Source organism: Camelus dromedarius, chromosome 1, assembly GCF_036321535.1.
Source record: "Camelus dromedarius isolate mCamDro1 chromosome 1, mCamDro1.pat, whole genome shotgun sequence".
Classification (NCBI taxonomy): domain Eukaryota; kingdom Metazoa; phylum Chordata; class Mammalia; order Artiodactyla; family Camelidae; genus Camelus; species Camelus dromedarius.
Genome location: NC_087436.1, coordinates 15,665,829 through 15,685,335, shown reverse-complemented (window position 1 = coordinate 15,685,335; position 19,507 = coordinate 15,665,829). Strand labels below are relative to the sequence as shown.

The following is a 19,507-nucleotide window of genomic DNA, read 5'->3' as shown; positions in this document are numbered from 1 at the left end:
AATTCAGATATTTCTGACTTCTACACTGGTCAATCAGCAATAAGAAAAAAATTTAAAACACCCAACATCAAAGCAAACTGATGAAAAAGCTTAAAAATGCTTACGTGATGTTTTTTCGGTTGGTGTCTTAGTGATGCCCTATACCTGATAAAACTTTGACTTGACAAGAGTTATACTTTCCTTCTTATTTCAGCACCAAAATGAAAGAACGGGCAGCCGTTCCAGATTTATTCGCCTCTCACTGTGAAAACTATAGGATAGTTTGGCCTTATAAAAACTCAAACAAAAGCAATGCATCTCTCTTATTCTTGCTGGGCGTCGAGCCCATGATCTTGCTGCCAAGTGGCCTGAGGAGATCCAAAACAAGAAAAAACCAAAATTGAGTGAATTTGGTTATATTTTCTTCCTTCTGCCCTGTTGATGCAGCAGGTATTAATCTGCTTGACGCACTGCTGGACTGGTGGGGTGGCCCTGCTCAGCTAAGGCTGGCAGTAGAAGGGCGGGTCACTACCAATCTCAGCAGACACTCTGGACAGACAACAATGGCCTTTCCCAGAAAACAGCTCTCCTTTCTCACACGACATTGCTCCTTGCTGCTGTAGTAACAAACATTCAGTCACAAGGCATGGGCGAGCATTTGAGAGTCAGGTTCTTTTCAGTTTGCTAGAGAAAAACATTGGCATTTTCTTTCTCTCTTCGAACTACATTTGGCATTTATTCAACAAACATTTATTTATTATTAAGTGCTTACTGTGAACCAAACACTACATGAAGTGCTGGGGTTACTGAGACCAGCAGCACAGTCCTTGAGAACCTGAAAGGTTAAAGACCGAGTGCCACAAGCACTGCCGGAAATAGAACTATGAGGACTGGGATCCTGCAGTCAAAGAGGCTCTCAGAGGTTGGGAATGTAAATCCCAAACAATGGGCACTCTGTGCTCCGTGAAGCTGGAGACTTTTTCTTGTTTTCTGTCATATCCGGAGCCTGGATTAGGGTCTCAACAAATAGTTATCGGCTGCTGAATGAGCAAGGGGCTGGAGCCACCTAGAATCATAATTTAGCCACGTGTGAATCTTTTCTATTTCATTCCCAGCACTAGCTTGTCCAGGTTTTCCTTGACAGTGTTCCTTCACAGAATGGCCCATTCCATCCTTGACCAGCTACACCAGGAAATCCTTCCTTGCACTGTGCAGAAACCCACCCCCTCAAAGTTCCACCCGCAGCTGCATACTCTGCCCTCTGGAACTCCACAGAACACACAGAACCCTTCCCTCCACTGCTTTTTATTTTGAAAATTTCAAGTCTACAGAAAAGTTGAAGGAACAATTAACACCCATATACACTTTTAATCGATTCACCCATTATTAATATTTTCCCATATTTGCTCTGTTTTATCTCTTGCTGTTTTTGTCCCTCATGAATTATTTGAGAGGATGCTACAAACATAAGCCGGTATCACCTCTAATACATCTGTATACATCTCCTAAGAATAAGGACATTCTCCCACATAACAGCATTCTTATTATACACCTAAACAAAGTAATATTAATAAAATATTATCTAAAATACAATTTGTATCTGAATTTTCTTAATTATCCCCAAAGTATCTTTTTTTAATCTGGATTTTAAAATTCCAGATTTAAAGAAAAAATCAGTCTCTTTTAATCTAGAATATTTTCCGAGCCTTTCTGTATTTTTCACGACATCACCTTTTCTGCCAAGACAACCACTGCATAAGCGCCATCTATGTGTATTGCTAATGCGTCATCTGGAGCCACATACTGTCCGGCTGTCTCACGAGTGGGATATATATAAGTTGACCACTTGATTAAGAATGTGATCACCACATATCTTTATTGAAAAGGTGCATTTTTCCCTTTCTAATTAAAAACTTAAATATCATTTTAAGTCAGTATGAATATCTATTCCTCCAACAGTTTTTCTACCCAAGTTTTAGGAGCCACTGATGATCCTTGCCTGAATCAACTATTACACTGAGGATTGTAAAATGATGATTTTGTGATCCTATGATTTCTTCTATGTGGATTTTTAAAAATCCAGTGCATTAGAATCCGTTATCATTCAAAATTTTTTCGCTATTCAAATTGTCCCAGATTTGGCCAGCCTCTTGACGCTGCCTTCTGGGCCTTTATGACATGACCCCAGCAGTCGGTCATTTCCCTCCTTTCTGTCACCAGGCTTACTTGTGCTTCCTCCTTCCTGAGACCTGGAATTAGCCATTCCTCCAGGGATCCCGGGTTCCTCTTAGAGGGGAGGAACATTTAGGAGGAATATTTTTTCTAGTCTCTGCTATATGCCAGCCCTCCAGGTGTTTGAAGCCAGTTATTTCTGTCCCATATTCCTCCCTGACTTCCAAACCAAGGCTAACTCCACCCGGCTTCTTACACAAGTCTTCCGTGTTTCCCAGCCTGGCTCTACATCAGAATCACTGGGAGCCTTCTTTAATATACAGATTCTCAGGATCCACTCACTCCATTCTTACTGAATAAGAATCTCTCAGGTAGAGCGTGGGACTCTGCTTTTGTTTTTTCAAGTTCCCCAATTAATGTCAATATTATTATCAATATCAATCAAGTACTTCAATTTTTCAAGGCCTTGTGGGACCAGAATTGGATATAATATCAAAAGCATGGTTTAGAGCTATTTTTCTTATACTGCAGACATTACAGTTATTTCAGCATAATTAATCAATGCTGACATTTTGGGGGAGGTAAAGGCAAAGGCATGAAATTTTTGACTTATAATGAATTTATGAAGAATTAAATCCTCAAGATTTTTTCAAACATATTAAGTCACATCTCTCCTATCTCCTATGATCCACTGATCTTTCAGACCTAGGTGTAAGGATTTACATTTGTTCCAATTAACACTTATATTGCTTAATTAAGTCGGTATGTCAAGGGTCTTACGGATCCCGATTTTACCATCCTAAGTATTTTTTACCCTTGCAACTTTATGACACTCATAGCATCCTGTCAAAGTCCTCTTCTATTGGTTTTTTCCTATATCTTACACACTTTTCTATAATGTGTTCATAGTTACATAACTGTGTTTGTCAAAACTCATAGAATCATACACCAAAAAGAGTGAATTTTAATGTATGAGAATTACACCTGAAAGAAAAAAATCAGCTTTATATTCCAAATACTCAGCTACATTTTTTCCCAGATTATGTCTCACTAACTTACTCTGATTGACAATCTCTGCAAAATGTATTGCTATTCTAATTAATCGAGTTTTCATAGATTTTGTATTTTTTTTCATCCCAGGTCAATGTATTCTAAGGTTTGACATCTTGGAAAAGTATCAGGATTTGGTTTACTAGGCCAGTCAACCCAGTGAACACATTGTTACCATTTCATCAGTTCTCACAATCTAAGATGCAAAGATTAAGTGACAGAATGTAGAATAAGACGGAAATAATATTTAAAAAATTACAATCTTTCACAAAACTGGGTTTCAAAATGGAATATAGGTCTGCCATTCTTGCCTAGGAATGGAAGTTAGACAATTTTCCGCCTATAACTTTGACAAAGATTTTAAAAAATACTTTTCAGTGCTGGTGAGAGCCTTGTGAGATACATTCTCAGACGGCGTGAGTGAGAGGCTGAGACGATATGACCTTCCTGGCTATTTGAAAGTGTCTAACACGAACTTAAAGAATTCAATTGGAATACATTTTTCTCAAAAAAAAAAAAAAAATCTAGAAAGAAATTACATCAAAATTTTAGCAACAGCCAGCCATCCTAGCTCATGAAAGACATGCTGTTTTGTCTTGTTTTTAATGCTTTTTCTCTTAAAAAAATAATTTTAAAATTTCTACAATGAGCCCATGTTAGTTTTATAATTAGGAAAAAAGCAGCACACATTTACCTAATTACCAATTAAAGAAAAGGAAGGAAAATGAACCAAGGAAGGAAGAAAATAGGGCTAAATAATTTTTTTGTAAAGATATACCTGTCACTGATAGGAATTTTCAAAATAAAATGTCTTCCAGGTAGTCAATAATTTTATAAAGAATTTTTGTTCAGAGAATGAACAGTATTTCCCTTGTGAAGCTTCTCTGAGTGGTACAGAAGATTCAAATATACAGTATTTCTAAAAGGGATACTTGCACTGCCAAAATATTGGAACAATGTTTTCCAAACGAGAGGCTTTATACAGTAATTAAATACTATAAATTCATACCTTGAAGAACGATGCTCTGGTTTATTTCGTTCGTTTCGATCTGTAAAGAGAGAAGACAGTTACATGTCAAAATGCTCTTTAGAAGTCCTAGAAAAGAAATTCTTAAGCACCAGCTGCCATACCATTAGATTCACAAAGGACTGTTCAAAGGTTGCTGTGACTTCCATGTATAAGGCTCTCCTTCAGAGCTGAGAGGATGTGTCTGATAGAGGAGGTAGAAAAGATATAAAGAAGGACAGGCATGTAAAGTTTTTACAGTTTGTGAAAATCATCTACTTAGAAAATATATCATTACATGTATTATTTCATTTTCAAAGATCTTTGCTGTTTAAAACACTTTGCTAAAACCAAAACAAATTTAGCTAAGGAAAGAAAGTAAGGGAACTGAAAAGCCACAAATTACTCAGCTCGAAAAAATCATTCCATGAATCATGGTTGGCAAAAGCTTCTAACAGGATGGGGAGGGGAAAAAAATGGGCAGTCAGCTACAGCAACATCTGCAAATACACTGAGACCAGGACAGCCTCATCCTTAACTCTCTATCACCCAGAACTTCTCAGAAGTTGCATTTCCATGTTTCACAGATAATTAGGCCTGACGTGCTAACAGTGGTTCTCAACCATGGGCAATTTTGCTCTCTCTCCACGAGGGGACATCTGGCAATGCCTGGAGACATTCTGGTTGTCACAACTGGGGAGGAAGGAGCTACTGGCATCCAGTGGGTAAGACCAGGGATGCTGCTGCCGTCCCACATGCACCCTGCAACAAAGAATTATCTCACCCAAAATGTCAACAGTGCTGAAGTTAAGAAACCCTGCAACGGGGTAAGAGACAAGAGCATGGCTGCTTGAAGCTCTTAAAAGTGCCTCTTTGGACTGCTGTGAAATGCTGTTAATCAAACTGAAGACTTCTACATACAAGACAAAAGACCACAAAACCCAAAGGCTATCTTTTTTTGACTCTGAGTAATAATTTTTTTTTCAGTACATGCTTATAAACAAATATAAAGTAAAAAGATCTTAGTGCTATGAAAAAACTAGCAACAGAAAGCAACGTGTAAGCCACAATAAATTCCTATACAATGACTTTTTAAAATCCTATGCAATGTTAACAAAGTTTCATTTTCTAAAGTATCTTCTGAATTAATACTAACATGATATAATTTAATGGCAAAACAAAGATTAGACAGGAATTCTTTTTTTCTTCTTAATTTTATTGCTGATGGAGCAGCATAAAGATAATGAAAACATTCTCTACAATATCTAGAGAGAATTTATGGAAGAAAAGGAATCAGATTTACGTGGTTAAATATAAATTCTCTCTGAATGGGTTCATAATAAAAAAGAAATGTCTTTTTAAAACAAAGAGCAGACAGGAAGACACTGTTCTCTGAAACACTAATAAGTAAGAAGAGTCACAATAAAAATATTTGTTTAGATATAATGCTCTTCAAAACACACAATGTTAACAATATGCTTCTGGTTCCAATTTCTCTACACAGTGACTTAGTGTTACTGCCGCTTTTAAAACTTTCGTTTTAATTTAACTTGGTTTTACCCTTCCCTTAAATAAAAATATGTTTTTTCACTTGTTGAGGACTAAAAATTTCAAGTCAGCAATAGAATGCACATTTTAATCATTTTTTTCAATTGTTCTTCTTCAGCTTTTAGCCTGTTAGTTTTGCTATCAAAAGTTAAGTATAATGTCCCAAAGTAAAGCTAAAAACTAGATGCAGATCAGCTGTCCTCATAACAAAGCAACTCTTACCTGTGGATACAGATGAGCTAAAAGTCTGCCAGTAATACCATTGGATGTGGCTGTGGTCCTAGTTTTGAACAGTTTTCTTTAGGCACATAACAGCGAGTTCCCTTACAAATCTTCCCAGTCATACAAGACACAGGAGGAGGGGAGAAACAGAGTCACAGTGCATGTAAACAAGACTCGGCATCTGAGGGCTTCCTTCCAGGGCCTGTTCTGATTGGCAGATGTGCTACGACCAGTCTGCACAGCTGGAATGCGGCCACTCAGGAAGGGAATGGCTCATAGCTCTCCTTCTTTCTTGGTTAAAACAGGAAACTACAGTCATTTTAATACTTTCTGCTCTAGTGAAATACAAATGTCTCCCCACTGTGCTTCTCTATTAAGAAGTAATTAAAATCCAAGACAATAACTTGATAATCTGTTGGAGGATAGTTTAAACATTTTCTCCCAAATTCACTCTTAGGGTTGTATGTGTTACATTTCCATGTAAATATGCGCACACAGTGTTTATAACATGTTACTGCTATGACCCATATATTTGATAATTTGAGGGTAAGGGTAAATTACCAATTATTCACAATTTTCCCCATCCCCTAGCTCCTGGCAATAGAGAGAAAATGAAAATAACATGCTTTTGGCTTGATCTTTTTTCTCAAAGTATACAATTAATTGGACTTCACATTGTGCCACAAGCCATCTTTTAGCTTGAAAACATGGAAATATGTAGTGTGTGTATGTTGTGTATCTGTGTGTCTACACATACTTTTATATACTTAATTTAAGCAAAGTAATTTTCATGACAGCCGAGACTATTGTGCAATTGTCAAGAAATACATTAGTGGTAATGCTGAATTTCTGGCAAAATAGTAAGTAGTTATTTTGGTCCAAAAGCTAAGACTGAACAAAACAAAGCACTGAGGGCTGATTTGGGATCTGGATCTTGCCAACAATAATAAAACATTTGGATTAAAATCCCCTTAAGAAAAATGAGAACAGATCTATAGCAAACATGGAAATTTCATCTTGACTGTATATGGTGCTTTAAGCGTATGGATTCTATTTATTTCAAATCAAGTACTCTTTGGCACATCCCCCCAGTTTTTTTTTTCAGAGTTTCTTCTAATTTTTAAATAATTAGGAGAGAATAAGCTTGCAAAAGCTTCCCAAATTTTTACATACTTAGAAATCACACAAATAACTTACTAGCCCAAAGTCTCACCATTTCTATGAAGAAAGGAGCTATTAAAAATAAGAATGCCCTAACTCTAAAATTTAGTTGCCAAATGGTGCACATTTGCTGTAAACAATGCACCAACTCCAGGGGCCCACTAAGCAGACCTGATGATTGAGGTCACCCAAAGATCAGCAGGACACTCTCAGTGTGAAGGTCAGCATGGCTGGACGGCTGTGTGAAAGTCTGCTGCTTTTGTAGGTCTGCATCACACATGTGCACAAAGGCACAGAAAGAGGCACAGAGAGAGCTTGCATTCCCTGTCCCTACTCATCCATGTCTCCTGGTTAATAAAGCTGATTGAGGAAATGGAAGAATACCCTGCAAGCAGAACAAAGGCAGAAAGCAGGCAGAACTGGTGCGCAGGGTGTTGAGGGCTGTATGTGCATAAATGTCATGGCGGGGGGTGGGGGGGCAGAAGGAGAATCCATGGCACATCGAGGGCACCGAGAAACAGGAGAGCAGCAGGAAGCTACCATGGGTCAGTGACTCTGTGTGAGAACTTCGGAACCTTTCCTGCCCTGATGACTTCTGGTTCCAAGTAATCCAGACATGCACGATTCCAGTGTCTATACAGTTAGGCGGTACACGACCTTTGTAGAAACAGGCCCCTGTTCTCACAGGTTTTTGGGGAGTGGCTAGACCGATTCTACTGACATTATTATTCAGAGTGATTCTGAATCTAATATGACAAACACTTAGAAATGAAGAAGACAAAAATGCAAATGTCATCTTTTGCTTTGATTAAAACTAAAAAGGCCAAGTCATTAGAATCTATTGTAAACCGGGGGAAGGGTATACCTCAAGTGGTAGGGTCCATGCTTAGCATACATGAGGTCCTGGGTTCAATCCCCAGTACCTCCTCTAAAAATAAACAAACCTAATTAACCCCCCCAAAGTAAAAATAAATAAAACTAAAAAAAATAATAATCTATTGTAAGACATTCGGCTTTGAGAATTTGGCTTTGATCACTTAATGGGAAAGAAAAATCACCCCCACTGAGTAGGGACTTATACTACTAACTCAAGTCAACAGTGAAAGGTCCTAAATCATTCTCTGAAATTAGTGGGAAGACTCAGTCCATGGGAATCAGTATTTATAGACACCCTTACAACAGAGTAGGAATGTGTCTTGTACCTCATACTGAAGTAGTAAAATCTCTTCTCAGAATGAGTATTACCCATTAATGGATTTCGTATCATACCCCAAAGCATTACTTACATACTCCAGCTTGGGTGTATATACAAATAGTTTATGTTATTCTTTAAAAATGATCAATCCCACACAAATGCTTTATGCCACTCAGTATTAACTAAAAGATCCACACATTCTGAAGAACTCTTTGCAGCAACAATGTCATTACCTCTTTACTTATGATAAGCAGGATAAATAAAACAATGATTCCATCCACTAGAAGACAGAAGATATTCAGAGTTCACAGATCTTACTTTAACGACTCTTTAAATGATGGCAGAACTGGTTCTACTCAAATAGAAAGCAGAAGGAATTTTACATATCTGAGATGAGAGTTTCAGAGGATTTTTTAAAATCTTTAAATGGTTCTTACATGCAGGCAGAGAAAACAGCAAATATGTCCCCTTGAAAAGAACCCAGCATTCGTTTCACAAATCACTGACACCAGCTGATACCTACTCACCTCCTCCTTCCAATTCCATTTCACCACTCTCCTTCAGGTGTGTTTCCAAACTGACTTTTAGCCACTTTTGAGACTCCCACAATGACTAGAATATTTCTTCTTTAAATGGTAGGTTTTCAATAAACATATTTTTGTTGTTGAACTTAAGTAAGAAAGTTACTCTGCTCTCTGTCTAAAACACCCAGAAATGAAAGTCAACTTCTGCGAGTTACAGTACAGGAGAGCAGAGAGGCAGATGAGAGAGACATTTATGTGAGCGCTGCCTGTGCTTCTGTGGGTATGTGGAAAAGTCTGGTCTACAGCACCGTCAGTGCTGACGCCTTTCATTAATTCTAATTATAAAGGGCCTCAACTCGTTAAAATGCAGCACCCTCATCACAGGGAGGGGGAAATTAGAGAGAGAAGGGAAGTTTTTTCAACACAGGAGTTCTGTTTCATAAAAGAAGCAGACTGTGTCTGGAGTCTGTTTCCTCCACCCCGTGCCCACTGCCTTTCCTGGTATTTTAGGCTCTGATCGGCACTTGTCTGGATGGTTGTGTCTCACCTGGTTTTCTGGTTCCTGTCTCTTCCCCTCCAATTCAGCCATATTGCTGGACAGATAAGTCCATGCCTCAGAAAAACTACAAATCACTACATGCCACAGACCCTGAGATGATTCCATGAGGTGACGACAATGCCATCCTCCCTCAGTAACTGCAGTAACGCCATCACGGCGTTAGAAGGCCAGCTGTTAACTAGGTGCAGTGACTGGTGCTGCACGGCAGTGGTCACACAGGTTCCTCAGCCTCTCTAAACCTCAGTTATCTCATCCTATCTTCATAGCGTTTTTGTGAGGACAAATGAATTAAAGGGTATTAAGAACTTAGCTCAGTACCTGGAACACACATTTTACGACTCTAATTCTGTTACCACTGCTCTTATTATTATTATTCATTAATGTCTGGCTCAAGAACCACCTTCTTTGTGAAACCACCCCTGATTCCTCTTTCTCTTCAACATTCTTGTATTTTTTTTTTTTATCATTGCTGTAACAAATTCCCTCAAACTTTGTGGCTTAAAACAACAAAAATGTATTATCTTACAGTTCTAGAGGTGAGAAGTCGAAACAGGTGATGACTAGGCTAAAATCAAGGTGTGCACACAGCTACATTCCTTCTGGAGGCTCAAGGAGAGAATCAGTTTCCTTGCCCTTTCCAGCTTCCCGAGGTCCCTGCATTCCTTGGCTGTGGCCCCTTCCTCCAACAATGCAGCGTCTTTAAATCTGACTCTGACCTCCTCTCCTGCTCTCCTCTTCCACTTTAGAGGGGCCTTATGAATACCCTGGGCTTGACAGGATAATCCAAAACAATGTTATGTCAAGGTCAGGTGATGAGGAAACTTAATTGCTCTTTGCCATTCAGTGTAACGTGTTCACAGGTTCCAGGGGTAGGACATGACTTCTCTGAGTGGGGAGCATTATTCTGCCTACCACATCCTGTCTGAACTCTCATGCTATCTGTACCATTCACTTGACATTTAGCACAGTATTGCATTATTATTTAAAGTTTTAAGCGTGTGCCTATCCCCTTACTAATCACTGATGACGGCAGGACTCTGTCTTAGATTCTGCTTCACAGTCAGCCCTCTGCAAGTGTCTGTTGATAATGGTGATAGCCAATGCCCTCCCATTCCCTTTTCTGCCCTGCATCCTTTAGGCTGTAAGTTGGTTCACTGATATATCTGATATTGCTAAAAAAAAAAAAAAAAGTCTTCCTAAGAATTCCCATACATTTTTACTTTTTATAAACACCTTAGTATTTAAAAGGCACCTTTGCCCTAAAATGACCCACATTTGGTCTATTCTTCTGTCTCAGAGTAGCTCTCACCCAACGGAACTACACACAGGAGAAAAAATTACAGCATATTTGAACTGGAATAAGAATCCGCTATTTAGCAATGGCTAGTACTTCTTTTTAAATAACTCTTCTTTAAAATGGTTCAACTGAATCATTTTGATTTTTGAGTTCAACTCACTATTAAAACAGGCTTTTTATGAGTTGAGTTTTTAAGGTTAGTTTCAGAGATGAAAAATCAGAACCACCACCTATAATGCTCCTTTACACCCCAAAGTGAATTTGGTAGAGACTTTAGGAAGATGGACATTTCATCAGTGCCACTCACGTCCCAGGAGGCGAGGTGATGAGGGGAGCAGAAACAGAAGTAGGCTTAGCGGCAAGGTGTCATCAAACTTCCTTGCTGCTCCCACCTCAAGCTCCCTAGTGATTCTCTTAACAATTACTTTCATAACTCTTCCTGTTACAAAAATCTCACTTCTTTTCAGCAAGTGAAACTTGTGACTTAAGAAGAAATAAAAAGACTTTTTAGTTATATATAAATCTCTATTCCTTCAATTGCCAAATCAAAAATATTAGACCCATATTCAAAATATTAGGCCAATCCTAAAGGTTTTTCTAAAGGAGTCATAATTTCACCTGGAATAAGATATGCTACAAGAAAGGTAGCCTAAAAAGTGACCCCAAAACAGAGACTGCTTTCAGTGTTTTCCCAATTGTAAAAACCTCTGGGATAGTCTCAAAGTATATTAGTATATTAGCTTAAAAGTATATTAGCTTAAAAGCTCTAAGAAATCTTGCAATGAAAACATCAGTTTAAAACTTATGATCACCAAAGGGGAAGGGTGGGGAGGGATAAACTGGGAGTTTAGGATTAGCTGATAACAAACTATGATATACAGAATAGATAAACAACAAGGTCCTACTGTATAGCACAGGGCACTGTATTCAATAACTTGTAATAACCTATAATGAAAAAGAATATGAAAAAGAATATATATGTATAACTGAGTCACTGTGCTGCACACCAGAAACTAACACAACATTGTAAATCAATTACACTTCAATTTAAAAAAATTTGTGTAACTTTAACTAGCATTTCTCAAACTAATTTTTTTTAAACTAAACTTGATTTACTATGTTGTACTAGTTTCTGGTGTACAGCATAGTGATTCAGTTACCATATATATATATATTCTTTTTCATTATAGGGTATTACAAGATATTGAATATAGTTCCCTGTGCTATATAGTAGGACCTTGTTTATCTATTTTATTTATAGTAGTTTATATCTACTAATCCCAAACTCCTAATTTATCCCTCTGCCCTTTCTCCTTTGGTAACTATACATTTGTTTTCTATGTCTGTGAGTCTCTGTTTTGTAAATAAGTTCATTTGTATCATTTTTTTTTAGATTCAACATGTAAGTGCTATCATGATACTTGTCTTTCTCTTTCTGACTTACTTCACTCAGTATGAGAATCTCTAGTTCATCCATGTTGCTGTAAATGGCATTATTTCATTCCTTTTTATGGTTGACTAGTAGGTCATTGCATACATATACTACATCTTCTTTATCCATTCGTCTGTTGGTGGACATTTAGGTTGCTTCCACATCTTAGTTATTGTAAACAGTGCTGCTATAAACACTGGAGTGCATAAATCTATTAGAGTTTTCTCTGGATATATATCCAGGAGTGGGATTGCTGGATCATATGGTCACTCTATTTTTAGTTTTTTAAGGAATCTCCATACTGTTTTACATAGTGGCCGCACCAAATTACATTCCTACCAACCATGTAGGAGGGTTCCCTTTCTCCACACCCTCTCCAGCATTTACTGTTTGTGAACTTTTTAATGATGGACATTCTGACTGGTGTGGGGTGATACTTCATTGTAGTTTTTGATTTGCATTTCTCTGATAATTAGTGATACTGAGCATCTTTTCACGTGCTTGTTGTCCATCTGTATGTCTTCATTGGAGAAATGTCTATTTAGGTTTTCTGCTCGTTCTTTCATTGGGTTGTTTTTTTGATTCTGAGTTTTAAGAACTGTTTATATATTCTGGAAATTAAGCTAGTGTCAGTCATATTGTTTATAGATATTTTCTCCCAGTCCATATTTTCATTTTGTTTATGGTTTCCTTAGCTGTGCAAAAGCTTATAAGCTTAATTAGGTCCCATTTGTTTAGTTTTGCTTTTATTTCTATTGCCTTGGGAGACTAATCCAGGAAAACACTGCTATGATTTATGTCAGAGAATGTTTTGTCTATGCTCTCTGCTAGATGTATGGTGTCCTGTCTTATGCTTTAAGCCATCTTGATTTAATTTTTGTGTATGGAGGGAATGTTCTAACTTAATTGACTTACATGTGGCTATCCAGCTTTCCCAACACCACTTTTCTGATATTTCGTTGTTAGTATAAAGAAATGCAACTGATTTCTGTATGTTAATCTTATACCCTGCTACCTTGCTAAATTTGTTTATGAGTGCTAGTGGTTTTGTGTGGAGTCTTTAGGGTTTTCTATGTACAGTATCATGTCATCTGCATACATTGATAATTTTACCGCTTCTCTTCCAATTTGGATCCCTTTAATTTCTTTTTCTTGTCTGATTGCTGTGGTGAGGACTTCTAATACTATGTTGAAAAGAAGTGGTGAGAGTGGGCATCCTTCTGTTCCAGATTTTAGAGAGACGGATTTCAACTTTTCACCACTGAATATTATATTGGCTGTGGGTCTATCATAAATATCTTTTATTATGATGAGATATGTTCCCTCAGTACCTACTATGGTAAGAGTTTTCACTATGAATAGATGTTGAATTGTATCAAATGCTTTTTCTGCATCTATGGACATGAACATGTGGTTTTTGCCCTTTTTTTTTTGTTGATGTGGAATATCACATTGACTGATTTACATATGCTGAACCATCCTTGTGACCCTGGGATGAATCCAACTTGGTAATAGTGCATGATCTTTTTTATGTGTTGTTGGATTTGGTGCTAATATTTTGTTGAGAATTTTTGCATCTATATTTATCAAAGATATTGGCTTATAACTTTCTTTTTTGGTAGTGTCTTTGTCCGGTTTTGGTATCAGGGTGATGGTAGGTAGCTTCATAGAATGAGTTTGAGAGTCTTCTCTCTCCTTCAGTCTTTTGGAAGAGTTTGAGAAGGATTGGTATAAGTTCTTTGTATACTTCCCAAACTAATTTGAGGATGAAACATTTCTTACAAAATCAGACTCAATATCGGTTACTTTAGCATGAACAATTTTATCATTTTTACCATCCATTCCCCTGGAAACCAAAGGTCCCTTTACAGAGCTAGTATTTACATCTCCATGTCCAGCACCATGCCTGACATGTAGATGGCACTTCTCTAATGAACTGAACTCCAACTGATGGAGGGCCAGGTACAGTATCCAAACACAAAAGGGAGAGGGAGTAACATGAACAAATCTCCCAAACCATTCAGGTCAAACCCTGATCTTTGAAGATTATATTAAATGTGTACTTTCTTTAATCTTATCACAGATTTATCTTTGATTCTGCATTATTTAGGTTAATTAGTGCATCTTAGAATTACAGGTTCCACCCCTCCTACACTGTTGGTGGGAATGTAAATTGGTGCAGCTACTATGGAGAAAAGTATGGAGGCCCCTTGAAAAACTAAAAACAGATTTACCACATGATCAGCAATCCCACTCCTGGGCATGTATCCTAAGAAAACTCTAATTTGAAAAGATACATTCATCCCAGTGTTCATAGCAGCACTATTTACAATAGTTAAGGTGTGGAAGCAACCTAAATGCCCATCAACAGATGAATGGATAAAAAAGATGTGGTATACATAAACAATGGAATATTACTCAGCCATATGAAGGAATGAAATAATGCTATTTACAGCAACATGGATTAACCTGGAGATTCTCATACTAAGTGAAGTAAGTTAGACAGAGAAAGACAAGTATCTTACGATATCACTTATATACGGAATCTAAAAAAATGATACAAATGAACTTATTTACAAAACAGAGACTCACAAACATAGAAAAGAAACATATCGTTACCAAAGGAGAAAGGGCAGAGGGGTAAATTAGGAGTTTGGGATTGAAATATATAAAATATATAACCAACAGGGGCCTATTATACAGCACAGGGAACTATATTCAATACCTTGTAATAACCTATAATGGAAAAGATCCTGAAAAAGAATACACACACACACACACACATATTTACATAAAAGTGAACCACTTTGCTGTACACCTGAAACTAACACAACACAACACTGTAAATCAACTATACTTCAATTAAAAAAAAAAGAATTACAGGTCCCACCAGGGAGGTGAGTGCATGCAGTGCCTCCATGTCTCTACTCCTTGGTCACCCCCATAGTGGGAAGTCATTTGCTATTTCAGGATGACAACCTAGATGCAGGCTAAGAGCAGGAACTCTAGGTCAGACAGGCCTTGTTTTGAGTTCTTGCTCCACTGTTTATTAATTACCTCAATGACCTTAGTAAGATATTTAGCCCATGTAAACCTCAGCATCCACATGTCTTAAAGGGGATACGTAGTAGTAGTGCCCACCTCATCAAACTGAACAAGGAGTAAATAAACAAATGCACATGAAGGATAGAACGGTTGCTGACCATGATAAACGCTCTTAAATGTTTACTATCATGATAATATGAGGGGTACAGAATATTCATAGAGTTCATAATACAGTGGGTAAAATGATCTAAAAGGTTAACTATTCTCTGCTCAGTACAGATTTTTTAATTCTGTAGGATATTTTTTTCTTGCTTATTTCTGGTCAAGTGGACAGTCCAAATCTTTCCTTATCCAATGGCTCCAGCCTCTTTCCCTTCCCCTTCCTTTTGAACAGAGGGCTACTGTGAAAAATTAATAAATACGATTTTCACTTTTTAAAAATTTTCCCATTGCAGCCTCTGACAGAAGTGATAAATAAGCCCTAAAAGTAAGCAGCAGAAGGGAGAAAGGGAACTAAAAGGCAGACAGAGGTAGTTCCTTCCGGATGGAAACCTGTACCAACCACAGGGCGCCATCCCTCTCGTCCCTTGAAGTCTTTTCCGTTCCTAGTTCATGCTGAGGGTGTTAAGCCCTCACAGTCATTTTCTGAGACTCAACAACTCTAACATGAATTTCCTGAGTAGGATGAGTGGGTGATATAAAAAAATTAACCAAATACATTACAAATATCTGCCTCCATATTTTAAATACAATGGATTTCTTTTACAAGAATCCAGAAAACAAAGATTTAAAGTATTATTTTAGGTGGCAAAAGACAGACAACATCTCTAACCACAGGCTGCTTTTTCAGTTGTTAAGGTAAAAATAAAGATGATATTTTTACCCTCCGTAAACAGCAAAAGGCCCATTCTTACTGTCTGTCTCCTCTTCCTTTACTTCGGCATGAATTTGCAGATGTCACAGTAAAGTTGTACCTTTGTAGAACTGACTGCAAAATGAGCAAACATCAGAGACCACTGTAACCAAGAGTTCTTTATCTGGGGAAGCAGGAAACAAAGGGAAGATCACATTTTTCCAAACACCAGGCACCTCACTCTGATGTGCAAACCTTTCCTACATAGTTGAGGATTTTTCTGATCTCAGTCTTCAAACAGATTTTTATCCACAGTGGGGCAGTCTTGGTCTCTAATCTGGAATAATGAAAAACTTTTTTCTTGTAATCAAGAAAAGGTAAAGCCGCCTCCAGGCCTTGCCACGTCACCTTACCTAGGGGCAGAGAATGCATTCTTCTTGCAAGTTCAAGCCTACCCCGTCTCCTTCCTCTCCACTTTATTAACAGAGTGCCATCCACACAACCTGCTTCAAAAGGCTACGGAACACCAACCAGAAGAATGCCTAGTGGTCCTGTTCTGCTCTTCAGCCACATGGAATGCCTCTAAAGTGCTCAGTTATGACTCTTCACAGTACCACACACACCCAGGACCTCTGGGTGAGAGGAACATGTCTGCTTTGAAGCCTTATTTGTTTCCCATATTCAGAAATAAAGCTTCTCCTCCACCCGCCCCACAAAGCACACAGTGCCTATCACCTGTCAGCACTTAATCACTTTTTAATCCATGTTATAATTCTCTTTATCTAGGCCTTAATGCTTCCACCACTATAAGCTCCTTTAAGACAGAGCTTTACAATACCCCGGTAATCAGAGCACCCTACACACAGTAGGTAAGTCTAAGGATTTGTCATTGAATACACCGGTGTGAAACCTCTCCAACGCCAATGCAAATTGGACAGGCCTTTGTGTTGTGTGTTTTAGAAAGGGCTATGGGGGGGGGGGGTTGTTATTGACTAATAGAGAAGAGAGACTGTGCATTACCTAGAAAAGCTGTCAAATAATTTTGATTTGGAATGAAAGCATTTTGAAGTACTACTTCAGAGTCGCAGAATTAGTAAAAAACATATTCATATAATGAAAAATGCACTGTTTAAGGGGGGAGGGGAGGCAATACAATGATCACAAAGAAGCACAGGAAACTGCACAAGGGATTCGCTTCTGTGTCTCCCAGGTCATAAAAAACAGTTGAGATAAAGTCAAGAACTGTCTATCAGCATAACACCACCACCACCACCACCACCAATGACAGCTATTATTCATCCAGTGTTTACTGTGTTAGAGGCATTCTTAATACATTCTCATTTAATCTTTACAGAAATCCCATGATGCAAGTCCTTTTTATTTTACTGATGAGAAAACAGAGTCTCAGAGACGCTAGTTAATAAAAAGGGAGTATGAATTTTAAACCTGGATCTGAAGAACCCCAAAGTCCCTGCTCCTTCCACTACAGAAGGATAGAGGTCCCACTTGTTTGATGAACTACAGGGTAAATGCATAGAAATGCTGTTCACCACAAGCCATACTTACATTTCAGTGTCAGATGGTATGTTGTTGAGAGACTGAATCTGGGGCCTCAGATTCCCTCTCACTGTTTCTGAGGTTTTCTTCAGCTCCACAAAACATATAAGCACCCTCTCATAAATTCCAAAGAATATAGAAGACTTTGACTTGGGCACCTTACGACAAGATGTCTGCACTGGATAAATAGTCCCAATTCACTACCCAGTGCTATCAATAATCTTATGCTACTGACATTAAGTTTATGGGCTCAATAGAGTACGAATGTAGGTACATGATGGTAGGGACAATTCATTTAAAAATGAACAGATTGTGAGACAAGCTTGACTTCTGTTTGGAATATTGTTTGTTGTTAATTCCTATACCCTGAGAGTAAAATCTTTAAAAAAGAATATAGTGACCTGAGAGAATGATTATATTTTTATAGGATTTTTGTAGAATAGCAATCTGGATGTTGTTCATTTTCTTTCCAAATATAATTAGCCATCTTTTCATTGCAATGCAAAGCCCACTCTCAATTATTACTAAAACACACAAACATTGGGTGAGGAGGAGGAACTGTAAGATATATTAGCTGCATGCCAGAAATTGGCTTTGGGGCAGCTTATGTGTCATTTATGCAAACCTGACTTTCAGATATCTTGGGTTTGCCTGTTGTCACCACACTACTCTATACCCAGACTCATCAACACATGGAGAAATACATTTGTTGGCATCATTCATGGGTTAACTCATGCACCACAGGCAATTAAAAATTAGGTCTGAGAAACACAGTGATCATTTGGTCAGGGGACACTTCCAGCAATACAGGGATGAAATACAGGACCTCGTCTACTCTGTCAGAAATGAAAGTAAGGTGTTGTGTGCTTTCTTTCCAGAACTGTGGATGAAACACCAGCAGATGCAGGTGAGTGAGACGGATCTTAGCCACATTATGGCTCAGTTTGCTCAGGCAGAGATCCCTCTGATCTACGAGACTCTGGGGCCAGAGAAAAAAGAATCAAAGATGATGCTGAATGTCTTGGAGGATAAGAGATTAAGGGATAGAGATGGAATACAACAAAATCTGCTTTCAACAAATTCACAGTCTATGTTGAGATGCAAGAACCAACAATTTCTAAATCATGATGCAAGTACAAAAAGTGTGGAAGAACCTTAACATTTTGATTGACATATCCATGAGAATTGTGAGAGTCTGTGAAGTCTTCAACAAAAATACTCGCACAAATCCCCAGACCTCTCTCAAATAACAATCTGATCAAAATCCATGTATTTCCTGTGTATATCTTTGTAGCATGAGTTAAGTGCGTTTTTCACCTTTCAGTACAGTTTTATTAGTCATTTGCACAGGCATACTTGCCTTACAGCAGAAATTTAAAAAAAAATCCTGCATCAGCTGACATGCAACTTACTTGGCCTACAGGGTTGCCAGTGAATAATCAAATGGTGAATATTAAATAAATGAATGCCCAAGAGCTACTGAAATATAGAATTATAAGGGAAGGTCTAGTTGTGACTAAGAAATTGCCAAAGGCTTCCCAGAGTAGATAGCATTTGATCTGAGCATCACTTTAGGGAGGCAAAATCTGAGCAGTAAAAGGGATGAAGGGCATCTAAGTTTAGGAGAATCATACGTACAGAAGCGTGAAGGTGCTAAGAACTGAGGGAAAGTGTTGAGTAATCCAGTTGTAGGTAGAGCTCAAAGTGTGAGGAAAATTTATTGGGAGATGATATTACAAAATTAATTCAGGATCACTTGAGGCAACTCATGTATGTTATGCCTTAGCATTTGTACTTTTCTGTAGGCAATGGAGGAACGGTAACCTGGTAGGATGCGCCTGGTAGAAGGGTGGAGAATGGAAGCAGAAGGACCACTAACAACAGTACAAACCAGGTTTAAAAGCCTG

General features: G+C 38.0%; 1 protein-coding gene across 6 annotated transcripts in view; it reads right to left on the bottom strand.

Annotated features, from left to right (window-relative positions):
* SH3D19 (SH3 domain containing 19) overlaps nt 1–19,507 on the bottom strand; it is a 156,209-nt gene that overhangs the window by 76,624 nt on the left and 60,078 nt on the right. For 3 of the 6 annotated variants that reach the window (XM_031464811.2, XM_064490337.1, XM_064490296.1), the window contains exon 2: nt 4,211–4,250. In XM_031464811.2, the coding sequence (XP_031320671.2) occupies nt 4,211–4,250 (40 nt within the window). Of the gene's footprint in view, nt 1–4,210; nt 4,251–4,332; nt 4,413–5,977; nt 6,020–19,507 lie in introns of those variants that run through there. The other 3 variants (XM_064490466.1, XM_064490433.1, XM_031464787.2) reach the window with 3 other exon arrangements.